Source organism: Poecilia latipinna, unplaced genomic scaffold, assembly GCF_001443285.1.
Source record: "Poecilia latipinna isolate Pla-1442-1.1 unplaced genomic scaffold, P_latipinna-1.0 Scaffold555, whole genome shotgun sequence".
Lineage (NCBI taxonomy): Eukaryota > Metazoa > Chordata > Actinopteri > Cyprinodontiformes > Poeciliidae > Poecilia > Poecilia latipinna.
In genome coordinates, this window is record NW_015113171.1 from 13,209 (window position 1) to 25,580 (window position 12,372).

General features: G+C 38.7%; 1 protein-coding gene across 1 annotated transcript in view; it reads left to right on the forward strand.

Annotated features, from left to right (window-relative positions):
• Positions 1-12,372, forward strand: part of LOC106953015 (inositol hexakisphosphate and diphosphoinositol-pentakisphosphate kinase 1-like) — a 44,619-nt gene that overhangs the window by 7,835 nt on the left and 24,412 nt on the right. Inside the window, exons 7-16 of the mRNA XM_015041504.1 lie at positions 1,065-1,190; positions 4,098-4,142; positions 6,449-6,570; positions 7,570-7,752; positions 7,842-7,983; positions 9,178-9,401; positions 9,531-9,658; positions 10,438-10,552; positions 11,922-12,029; positions 12,116-12,232. Coding sequence (XP_014896990.1) covers positions 1,065-1,190; positions 4,098-4,142; positions 6,449-6,570; positions 7,570-7,752; positions 7,842-7,983; positions 9,178-9,401; positions 9,531-9,658; positions 10,438-10,552; positions 11,922-12,029; positions 12,116-12,232 — 1,310 coding nt within the window. The remainder of the gene's footprint in view (positions 1-1,064; positions 1,191-4,097; positions 4,143-6,448; positions 6,571-7,569; positions 7,753-7,841; positions 7,984-9,177; positions 9,402-9,530; positions 9,659-10,437; positions 10,553-11,921; positions 12,030-12,115; positions 12,233-12,372) is intronic.

Here is a 12,372-nt window from a genome sequence, read left to right on the forward strand (position 1 = left end):
TAGGTAAAGATAGGTGAGGGGCGGGTGGGGGTCGTGGGGGGGGGGGGGGGGGGGGGGGGAAATTGGCTTTTTCTCCCCCCAGAATTTTGACTTTAATCTAATAAAATTCTGAGATTAAAGTCAGAAGTCTCGTTTACTTTTAGTGGCCCTGAAGTAGTTTTGTCCATGACAAACGTAATACAAAATTAAAGTTAGTAGTCAAACTAATTTTGTAAATATGTCAAAATCACATTTAATATAGATGAATCAAAATTGTATAATCAGTGTTTTTTATTGTTTTGCGTTTCTGTTGTGTATATCATTACGCTCAAACCCAGGCTGCTACGCAAGTATGTGTTTGATGACATCACACAAGGTATTGGATTTTTTTTTTGTCTTCATCAATTTGTTTTTTTCTTGTTTTTTTTTCTCTCCATATTTGGAACTTCTTTCTCCAAATGTTTTATTTCTTTTGTGCGTGGCTGCAGCTAATTTTTTGAGCAATATTTGCTCAAAAAAATAATCAACGGATTTCAGAAAAACATTAGCAAACATAATGCTTCTGTTTGTGAAGACCAGAGCAGACGGATAGAAGCAGGTTCTATTATTCCAGAAGGTCATAAAGCAACGATCTTCAGTCAGAGGCCCTTTCAGATTCGTTGCGAAACTCTACTGCTGCCGTATATCTTGCTTTAAGCTTGATGTTTAGATCAGCATCCATCATGGCTGGTAGATCCAGTGTAGTCAAACTGGAAGATGTGATTAAATACCAGCACCTGCAGACAGTGTATCATCTTTATCGCTGTGCAGATGAAGTTGTAACCTGATCAGAATGAGAGCTATTGTGTAGTCATAATAATTTCTCAGCAGTCTCATGTGGGAGACATCTTGATACTCCAGAGTCGGCATAACGACATTATCTGTCCTTCTCTTTGCGTCTCCCAGCTTGTTGAAATGCGACGTACTCAGGAACGCTGAGTTTGACACAACTTTAACTACAAGATACAACAGAAATGCTTTGCTAAACAACAATCAGTACTGAAGGTGAAGGATTTTTTGTTTTTCTGTTTTTCTGCTGCTTCCAGACTGTAAGAAGGACGGCCCGTCCCTGCTGCTGGTGCTGAAGTGGGGCGGGGAGCTGACGCCCGCTGGCCGGGTTCAGGCCGAGGAGCTGGGGAGGGCCTTCCGCTGCATGTACCCTGGAGGTCAAGGTAACAAACACACACACACACTTCACACACTGTGTGCTCAGAATGGGTCAAAGGTTGCCAGTTGCCATAAAATGCTTCGATAGCTTGTGTCCACTGATCATGTTTCTCAAAATAACACAAGTGGGTATTAAGCTACTAAGTTATTTTATTTATTTATGTCAATTCACTAACAGATTGTTTTTGTGTGGAATTAAGTGCACAATGCAATGTTCCGTAGGGACACTTTAAAACGTGACGCCAAAACAAAGCAGATTAGCTCGTGTTGCTGCACGATCTGTTACTTACTGTTAGGGTTGGGCGTTTTATCGCATCGTATCGCTTATCATTTATTGTGATAAATTTCTTATCATGTTAACTTTTGATTTATTGTCACAATAAATGTCAATTAATGTCTAAAACCTCCCAAAACAATTCACACTGTCAGGATTGTTGTTTAATCCACTTTTTTTTTTCCAATGCAAGTATCAACAAATATCAATAAATTTGAAAATATGGATGCAGTTTAGTAATACAAATCACATTTTTTATGTGACTGGTGACCTGAATTGCTGTGTCATGCTGTCACACGCTATAGTTTTTATTGTCACTTTTATTGTTATCATAATAATACCACAAAATATCATGATAAAATTTAGGTCCAAATCCTCCAGCCCTACGTCGACTCACTGAAAGAAATACTTCTGGATCTTTCTTGATGCGTACATCGACACTCATAACATATTTATATAAATTAAAATACTTGAGGACCTGTTTTCCTAGACAATGTTATGATTCTCTTCGTGAATAATATCATAATTTAGTTCAAAGATTATATTTGCACCTGAGATTTTGATCTCCATGAGGTTTTAGCCTGGTTAAATAAAGGAAAATAGGAGAGAGAGAAATTAAGTAGAAAATTGACTGTAAGGTATTTATGCCCTCAATGCGCCCTCTGGTGGACTCATCAGGAACAAAACAAATATCTTTGTTTTTATAGCAATCATATCTTTATGAGATTAATTAAAGACATAATCACATGTACAAGACTATATTCCATGTGTTTATTGGAAACACAAACGTGTCACGCCATCTTTCCTCATGCTTGATTTGGTTGAATTTTAAACATTTTTCAGAAAGCATCAGTCTACCAAATTGTGCTTAAACCGTTTCTCTTTTTGTTGTTCTCTTGAAGTCAACTACTAGTTATATGATTACAATGACAAAAAGTAAAAACAGAAATTAAAATGCCCTTCTTGATGGGCATACCAAGAAGGTTATTTTTTATATATTTTAGCGCGTAAATACGTACGGTTTGTGCTTCCAGGACAGGTCGTGGAGTCGCATATTTAATTTCCCTCTGGGGTCAATAAAGTATTTTTGAATTTAATTGAATCTGCAAGACCCTTATACTTTTGCTTATTCTTATTTTTTTTTGTTGAGGTAAAGATCATATTTGTTTGATGTTGTCAAGTTTATTCGTCTGTTTATTTGTTTTTATTTGGTGATGGTGTTTGGACCCAGTGGCTCCTGTCAGTCCTCCTCTGTTGACCTGGGACCCTTAGAGGTTTATTTTAAACCTGTAATTACAGATCTTGGTTTTAAGGTGGACAGTGATTTCAAATTGGACAGCCAAATCAGAGCCGAATTTAAGTCCAGTTTTTATCATTTAAGGCGATTGGCATCAGTGAAATCTTTTCTTTCCAGGCAGCATTTTGAAACAGTGATCCACGCTTTTATTTCGACTCGACTGGATTACTGTACCTCACTTTATCTGGGAGTCGGTCAGTCGCTGCTCCCACGTCTGCAGCTGGTTCAGATGCTGCTGTACGACTTTTGACAGGAACTTGAAAGAGGGAACATGTGACCCCTGTCCTGGCTTCACTTCACTGGCTGCCTGTATATTTTAGGATTCATTTTAAAATTCTTAAGTTCGTTTTTAAATCACTACATAATTTTGCCCCGGCTTACCTCTCTGAGCTTCTTCACCCCTATATACCTCATCGGTCTCTCAGGTCTGCCGATCAGCTGCTCTTGGAGGTACTGAGATCCAGAAGGAAGCTCAGAGGGGACAGGGCTTTCTCTGTCATGGGTCCTAAGTTATGGAACGACTTGCCTTTGCAGGTCAGAGAGGCCCCTTCACTGTCCACTATTAAAGCTCGTCTTAAAACCCATCTATTTTATACTTTTTGTATAAATTAATTTTTTTATTTGTAATGTCAAGAACATCGATTTTTTTAATCTCCAGCGGGATCCAGTTTTAAATTATATGTTTGTTTTTAAACTGCAAGAGTTGATTTATTTTATTAATTTTTTATTGTTGTGTTTTAATTAATGTACTGCACTTAGTATCAGCTGTGGTTGTTTTAAAGTGCTTTATAAATAAAGTTGGTATGGTATTTTTACTCCACAAGTTTCTTAGCAGTCATAGAAACACATTGCATTTAACAGTAATAAATCTATCTCACTCATAAAGCTTTTGCAAGTATAACCATAGAAATCGATATTAATGTTCCCCCAACTTGTTTTTGTGGATAAACATACTTGTGAGGAACTGGTTGTTCAAACTGGTTGTGGGTGTGTAGCAGCACCTGTGTGTAAAGAAAAGGAACAGAAATGTTGGGTTTTGAAGGGTTTTCCATTGCATGGAGGTTTTTCTCTTTAATCCATCGTAGGAGTCTTTAACTGACCTTCCCTTCCTAATGCTTTATTATCAGTGCATGTAGAACTACCAGTTCTGCTCAAACAACCTGAAACTGAACTAAAAGTAGATGCACAGGCTGCCTGTGTTGCTTCCTGTTTTTTTTCTTCTGTAAAGGTCACACACTTCACACTTCCACTGTTGTCATTCCTCCTTCATTCACCACAACTTTTTGTCAATTAACTCTACTCTTCTCTTCTTACCTGTCGTTGCTATGTGTACACTACTAGCCTGTAATCGCCGGTCCTCTGGCTGTGAGTCCCCTGTTGACTTTGGTAAGACGAGGGGTTTCCTGGCTGTCACCGCTCCGCCACTCACTCCCGTTAAAGCTGCAGCCTGTAACTCTTATTTTAAAAAAAAATTAAAGGTTTTTTTTTACATGTTTGTTAAAACTGTCACCATGTCGTAGCAGTGTGATACGAGACAGATGATCTGTGAAAAGATCAAGTTTCTTCACTTCTTTCTTGAGCTACTATTGGTGTCTGGAGAAATCCCCAACTCCTGGTAAAAAACAACCAATCAGAGCCAGAGGGAGGGTCTTAGTGCTGTCAATCAACCTGCACTGCTAGTGGCAGAGAAACAACTCCACGTTAAACCATTGGTGGCTATGCTAACTAGCATTACCATTCACCGTATGCTCTGCTGAAATGGAGGAACTGTAGCTAGCAGAGAGAAATGGGGCAGTTGTGAGCAGCATGCGCACAGAGAGTGATTGACAGCGCTAAGACCCTCCTCCTGGCTCTGATTGGTTGTTTCTATTTAGTACTGGAAGGAGACAGGAGCTTTTTCACAGAGATCCTCTGTTTCATGCTGTACTGTCACAACATGGAGACAGTTTCAACACATTGTAACAAAATATACTTTTTACATAAGTTGCGTACTGCAGCTTTAAGCGCGTCGGTCCATCCGTCTCTCTAACATGATCTGATTCCTTCTCATTGTGATTTGTGGTTAATCTCACTTGGCAACTTGACAATTCCTTTTTGTTTTTTCTACTGAGATTGCTGTGGATTGTTTGTATCATTACTGTTGAAACCACCCAAAACACTTTCATAATTATTTATTTATTTTTGTCATTTTCTGAGGCCTAGTTTATATTCTGCACTGTAAGTAAGGAGAGGACAAGTCGCCAACATGCTTTAAATTCAAATACAGCATGAAAACACAATATGTCCAGGGAATATCTTTATGCTACTGGGCTGCACAGAACTGGAAAATGCATGAAACATTTTATCTGTAGCATTCGTTTGCACAATGCAGAGACGCAGTGCCTTACAAAAGCAACTCATACCCCTTGAAGTTTTCCACATTCTTGCTGTCACAGCACTAATTGACTGCATTTCACTGGGACATGAAGTTGTGTGTAAAGAGAGAGGAAAATGATGCATGGTTTTTCCAGATAATCAGTAGTCTAACCAGCTTTTGTAAAATCTCACCATTGAAACGTCTTGTCATTTTTTGAGGCCTAGTTTATATTCTGCACTGTAGCTAAGGAGAGGACAAGTCGCCAACATGCTTTAAATTCATATACAGCATGAAAACTGTATTTGCTTTTAACCACTTCTTTACCGCCTCTTTGCCTTCTGAAACCTTCCATGTTACGTTAAACAACAGACTATGGAAGAAGATTAGGGCCACTGAAAAAATGTATTTTGACTTTGATCTATTTGACTGATTTAAGAATTGTGACTTTGATATCCTTGAATTTGTTCTTGAAATTCTAACTTTGATCTCTTTGACTTTGTTCTGAGTTTTGACTGAGTTCCTGATGATGTGCCTGTTTCACGCAGCCACACTGTGATGTTGAGATATTTATGAGAAATTGTGTATTCTCTCACTTTTTAAATTTGACCAGATCATTTCCCATCCCCAGACGGTGAGATGGAAATCATGTTGCCTTTCTTCTTGCTGTTCTTCCATAAAGACCAGATTTGTGAAGTGCTCTATTAGATGTCTTGTCACACCCAGAGCTGCATTTCAGGAGATGGATTTTAATATTTAATTTTATTATCCGAGTAAATGTGTCATTTTCCTTCCTCTTCAGAAATACACTTCTTGTGTTAGTCTACCACATAAATCACCACAAATCCTTAAACATTTGTAGCTGTAAAGTGACAGAATGTGGAAAAAGTTTTGAGATAACTACACTTTTGTCAAGGCACTCTTAATAAATTGATTTATTTTAAGCATGAAAAGTTGTGTTTGCTGAGGAATATAAAATGTCTGCTCCGACCTGCGGGTGAGTGCGTCTGATCGGAAGGTTTACTCAGCTTTTATTCACTTTCAATTCATTTTATACGGAGCTCAAACTTTACGATTCAAGTCGACTTTAACATGAAACGAGACGAGGTGGTTTAAGATCGCTGCATTTGGACTAAAAGTGATGCTCTGCCTGCTCAGGTTCTCTGTTTCAGATTATCGGGGGAATCTTCGGTATTTTACGGTGAAATCAACACATCATCGTTTTCTCTTTGTCTGCCGACGTCTCCACTGATTGAGCCTTCCCTTTAAAAAAATTTAAAAAGAACAATTTGACTGTAAGTTTTAAACCAGCCGGTCTGCTTTGTGCACGATATTCCAGGTGACTTTGCGGGGTTTCCTGGCTGCGGCCTGCTGCGTCTGCACAGCACTTACCGCCACGACCTGAAGATTTATGCCTCTGACGAAGGCAGGGTTCAGATGACGGCTGCAGCGTTTGCCAAGGTAACTTTGTGGGCTCGACCGACAGATGAAACTTTGTTTATGAAGCTTAGTTAGGAACACACAGAGCTGGTGGAGGGGTTACATAGCTATGAATGCGATGTTGGGCTTTAAACGATGACCAGAGAAACGTTGTTGTCACAGTAGTTTATGATTTAAAACCATTAATGAAGAACACAAGTCTTGATTGATTTTAATTTCTTCAATCTACGTAGATTTATAAAAGAATATAAAAATATAAACACACATCTGTCACGATTTCTGCTGATTGCAGTTGCTGGACTGTATTTCCACTGATTGAATCTCTTGTAGAGCTACAATTAACGATTGTTTTAGTTTTATACTGATGATTAATCGGGTAAAAAAAAAATCCACATTCTGCAGATTTTTCACTCTAGCCTTTTTTATGCCACATACAAAAAAAACAATAAAAGATGCAAATAAACAAATAATTCAATTCATTTTTACAAAAAGAAAAATATTTTATTTCCTGAAATGCAATAGCAGCATTCTTCTATTGAATGCCTGATCATCTGCAGCAAAAAACACGTCTAACATCAAAATGTGAAAAGCTCAGGCCTTTATGCTTCACTTAATATTTATACACATTAACAATTCATTGGCAAAAGGTGCCAAATAGGATTTATTTTATTTTTGTTTTTAGAGAATTTGAGCAAAGTGAAGTTAAAATGATGCTACTTGAAAGATTTTTTGGGTAGAACATATTTACAAAGTTTTTTTTTTTTGTTTGTTTCTCTTTGTTGCAAGATGTATATATTTTTGTACAGTTTTGTCTGAGTTACTGCTGAGTCAGCTGTTCTATTCAGCGGTTGGCTTTTTCTTTTCTTCTTAGTCTGTACATCAGTCCACGATTATCAAATTAGTTGCCGATTATGTCAATAATTGATTCATCACGATTAATTGTCTCTGCCTTTCCTTTCTGGCTTTTAAGCATGGTCCATATTTCTCCAGTAGTTTCCATCTGTTGGTGTTTGTGTCCAGGGCCTGCTGGCTCTGGAGGGCGAGCTGACGCCCATCCTGGTCCAGATGGTGAAGAGCGCCAACATGAATGGACTCCTGGACAGCGACAGTGACTCTCTGACTGACTGCCAGCAGAAGGTGAAGGCCAGACTACACGAGATTATGCAGAAGGACCAAGACTTCACTCAAGACGACTTTCAGAAGGTAACTCAAAGCGTGTCAACAGGCTGTTTCAAAACATTGCTTCATATCTGCTGACCGATGAGTCTTTCTGTGTTTCCTTTGTGGTCCAGTTGGCTCCGACCGGCAGCCCATCCCTGGTGAACTCAATGAAGGTCATAGAGAATCCAGTCAAAACCTGCGACAAGGTTTATGCGCTCATTCAGAGCCTCACCTCACAGATTCGAAAGAGACTGGAGGACCCCAAATCCGCAGGTAGACCGACTCGACTCGCTTGAGACTTTCTGTCACGGCCAAAGTTTAAATCACATGCAGACATCTTGAATATGTTCTGTAATTTAAGGCGATTGAGGCTACTGCCAGCTACCTGCTAATATAATCTTGCTAACTATCTAGCTAGCATTTTGCATCTATCATGGGTAAGTGTGAATGTTTCACCAGTTGCTTGGATGATGTTTCTTTTTTCCACTGGCTCATTTCTGCTTCTTTGGTCTTAATTTGAATTCAAGCTGACATTAAAACGGCCTTAAATTTGACTTGCTGAAACCTGCAGAAACCCAACATTTCCAATTCCATCATGTTCTGTGGCTGACAGGATTTGCCAGCTCAGTAGCTACTTTACCTGTAAAAGTTTCAACCTAATTGATGGCTGCTTCAAAGGCTTTCTCCAGGGGCTTAGAAAGCAGAGAAAAAAACTTAAAAATAAATAAAAATGTAAATGTTTGGTGTTAAAATCTCCTAAATTAGTTCTTATTTGTCATAATAGGTTAGAAAATATATTTAGCTACACCTTAAATCTGTTGAGTCTCCCTCCATTGTTTTTATTCATTTGTTTAATTTAGATTAAATTCATTCAGTACGTTTGTAGATTTGATTCAGAAAATCACCTTTCATTCGTTAACCTGTACGTCACATTAATGTGACATACTGGTTGTTGTTTCCAACATTGTATTTGTATATATCTTATTTGGGCTATTTTTGTCATCCATGTTGATCTTTTATTTAAATCTAGGACCTTTCAAATGTTCTAAAAGTCTAAAACTTTGTCTCTGAAGCTTCAGAAGCTTCATGGGTTGTTGGTTTGGGTTTTAGTTTCACTTTCTTGCTTTCTAAATAAACTTCACGTCTCAATTTGATGTTGTTGAAAATATGTATCCTTCCTTCCATCTATTACTTGTACAGGTCAAGGGTCAGAAAAAAGGGTAGCTAGCGTCTCTGCAGACCACACACATTCTGGATACAAACTCTTTACACTTTTACCTTCAGGTTCTGGGTAATCTCTGATTTATTTATATATATATATATATATATATATATATATATATTTTTTTTTTCTGCTTCTTTAGCTTTAACTACATAAATAAAACGCTCAGAGTAGACAACACATTCCGATATTTCTTTCCCGTTTCTCAGTAACAGTCATGATGGTCGTCATGCGTTTCCCTCCAGATCTGCAGCTGTACCACAGCGAGACACTGGAGCTGATGCTGCAGCGCTGGTCCAAGCTGGAGAGGGACTTCCGCATGAAGAACGGCCGCTACGACATCAGCAAGATCCCGGACATCTACGACTGCATCAAGTACGACTCGCAGCACAACGCCTCCGTCGGCCTGGAGGACACGCTGGAGCTCTTCAGGCTGTCCCGCGCTCTGGCTGACATCGTCATCCCACAGGTCAGATCGCTTTCGTTCACCTCAGGCCTGGTGCAGTTTGATTCTTGCTCCGTCCCTTTTTGATTTGACAAAAGAATATATATGGTTCAGAATACAGAGTGAAAACATTTTGGATCCTTGTGGTTTCAGGAATACGGCATCAATAAAGCGGAGAAGCTGGACATCGCTCAGGCGTACTGCGTCCCTCTGATGAAGAAGATCTACCTGGACCTGCAGAGGACCCACGAGGACGAGGCCGTCAACAAGCTGCACCCTCTGTGAGGTCACACCCAAACGTGTGATTACTGTGCTACTAAACTTTGTCTCGTTTCTTTAAACTTTCAAAGATCAATATCATAGTTTCTATTTTATCTTAGACTTGCTTGCTTTTTCCATCTAAGTGGAATTGAGCAGAAAAAAAATCTTGAATGAATTTTTTTCCACAGATAAAACCAAATAAATGTGAATTAAACTCAGAAGTTAAATATCCCATTAATTTTTTTCCCTCAAGTTCTTGGTGAGAAAAAAATCACTTAAAGTTTTCTCTCTTGGCTAGAAAACGTTTCAATTAGAATAATAAAGTGGAATAACTGGATACTCCAGCTAATCCTAATATGACTGAATTGAAATACTTTTAAACATTTTTTAATATGTTTTTATAAATACATCTATTTTTGTAAAGTGCGCTGAGATTAATTTTTTTGTGAACTTCTACTATATAAACAAGCTTAAATTAACTAGAGCTGAAATGATTCATCGGATTCATCACAATGAACCAATTATTGAAATTGGCAACTGATTTACTAATTGATTAATCGATGACTGGAGTGCACAGACTCAGAAAAAGACCTTTTACTGGAAAAACCCCAAAAACATATTCTGAGCAGTAATTAAGCCAAAACTGTACAAAATACCAGATTCCTCTGAAACCTGCCACACTGCAGTAAAATGTGATAAAAACGTCAAAGTTAATGTAAATACTAGTCAGAGCTGTTCTGTCGATCACCTGTGTGACCCGATCAGCTCTCATGTCCGTTCCTGTCCCCCTGCTGTTCAGGTATTCCCGCGGAGTGATGTCTCCTGGTCGCCACGTTCGCACACGACTCTACTTTACGAGCGAGAGCCACGTCCACTCCCTGCTCAGCATGTTCCGCTACGGAGGGCTGCTGGATGTGTGTACAGCCCTCACTCACTTATCCTTCTCAAGTCATTTCCTCTCAGGCTTGTTTTTGAAAATATTGTCGGAGATTCGCCAGAAACCATCTGGGCCTCATGAGTAATTATTGTCATTAATTATTGTTGTGGCGCATTGCTTTATGCAGCACAAACTTCCAGAAAACTGCAAAGATGCCGAAACACTTAGGCTTAAAAACCAGACCTGTTTAGATCTGTTTGGTTTGTAATGAATGGACCACTATCAAGATATTTAATGTGTATTTGTTTGATGACATTTGACAAAATTTTACGTCTTTCTTATTTCATGATTGGCTGCCATGTTGTGTTTTTATGGTGTAAAGCACTTTGAGCTGCCTTGTTGCTGAAATATGCTTTACAGATAAATACGCTGATGCATGCTGGGCTAAATGAGACTCATATGACTTTTGGACAAATCCTTTTTTTTTTTTTTTTTTTTTTTTTTTTTTCTGTGTAAAAACCTTTGCAAAAGTATTCACACCTCTTTAACTTTTCCACAGCTCGTCACATAAAAACCGCAGAGTTTTAATGTGCGTTATGTTTAAAACGTTATGTGATAGACCAACACAATTATGGAGAAGAATACAAATGTTTCTCAGAATTACTTTACAAACAAAAGTCTGAATTGTGGTGCTGTTTTAGCATTTATCAGGAAAAAAACATCCATAACTCTGGAGGAGCTGCAGAGATTCACAGTCGAGAGAGTCTCAGCTATTAGCTATGAAATCCTCCACCATTAAAAAAAAGAAGAAAAAAAAGTCATGGCTTTCGTAACGAACACCAGACATGAAACGTTAAAGAAAATCTGAAATTTTAGCACGTTCTGCTTCAACCAGGAAGGTCTGAGCGTTGCTTAAAACGCATAAATTACTGCTAGAGCTAGCACTGTAGCACCTAGCATACATCATCTACTCTGAATAGTTTGCAGCAGATAAACGTCCATGTGATGATGTTTTATTTAAGTTTATAAAAATTAACATCCTAAAGCATTTTTTTCCCCATTTGAAATAAGTAAAGTCTATTGTTAGAACTAATCATGGATTCCTTTCAGAAAAAAAAACACAAGAGCAAAACCAACTAGACTTTTTCGTTGAGTTATTATTTTCTGATTTTGAAAGTGTGTTAAAGTTGTGATTTTACGTCACAAAAAAAACAGCTGTTTTTTTTTTTCCCCCATCATGTTTTAAAACCATGTGTCACTTTTCGTCCACCACTCTGTCAGTCCATCTCATAAAATCTCAGCAATTTGCACGAGGCTTGCTGTTGCTATGTGACGAAACGTGATTCGTATAAAGGGCGTGCGAATGCTTCTGTAAGGCATTGTGCGTGTGTTTGTGTGTTGGTAAGGAGGTGAAGGACCAGCAGTGGAAGCAGGCGATGGACTACCTCAGCGCCGTGACTGAGCTCAACTACATGACGCAAATCGTCATCATGCTGTACGAAGACAACAACAAGGTCGGTTCGCAGGCCGCTGCTCATCTTCCTCAGCTGATCTCCGGGTTCCTTAACGGGAAGGCTGTCTCTTTCATGTCCGCGAGAAGGACCCGTCCTCAGAGGAACGTTTCCACGTGGAGCTCCACTTCAGCCCGGGGGTCAAAGGGTGTGAGGATGAGGAGAACGTGCCTCTGGGCTTTGGCTTCCGCCCTGCTTCATCAGAGGTCTGTAATTATGTGTTAGAAGTTATTTATTTATATATATATATAAATAATTTTTTTTTTTTTTTTTTTTTTTTTTTATGGAGGGGGGGTTTGCCTTTTTTGTCTGGGGCTTTTTTTAAAAATTATGCCCCTTCCTTGCT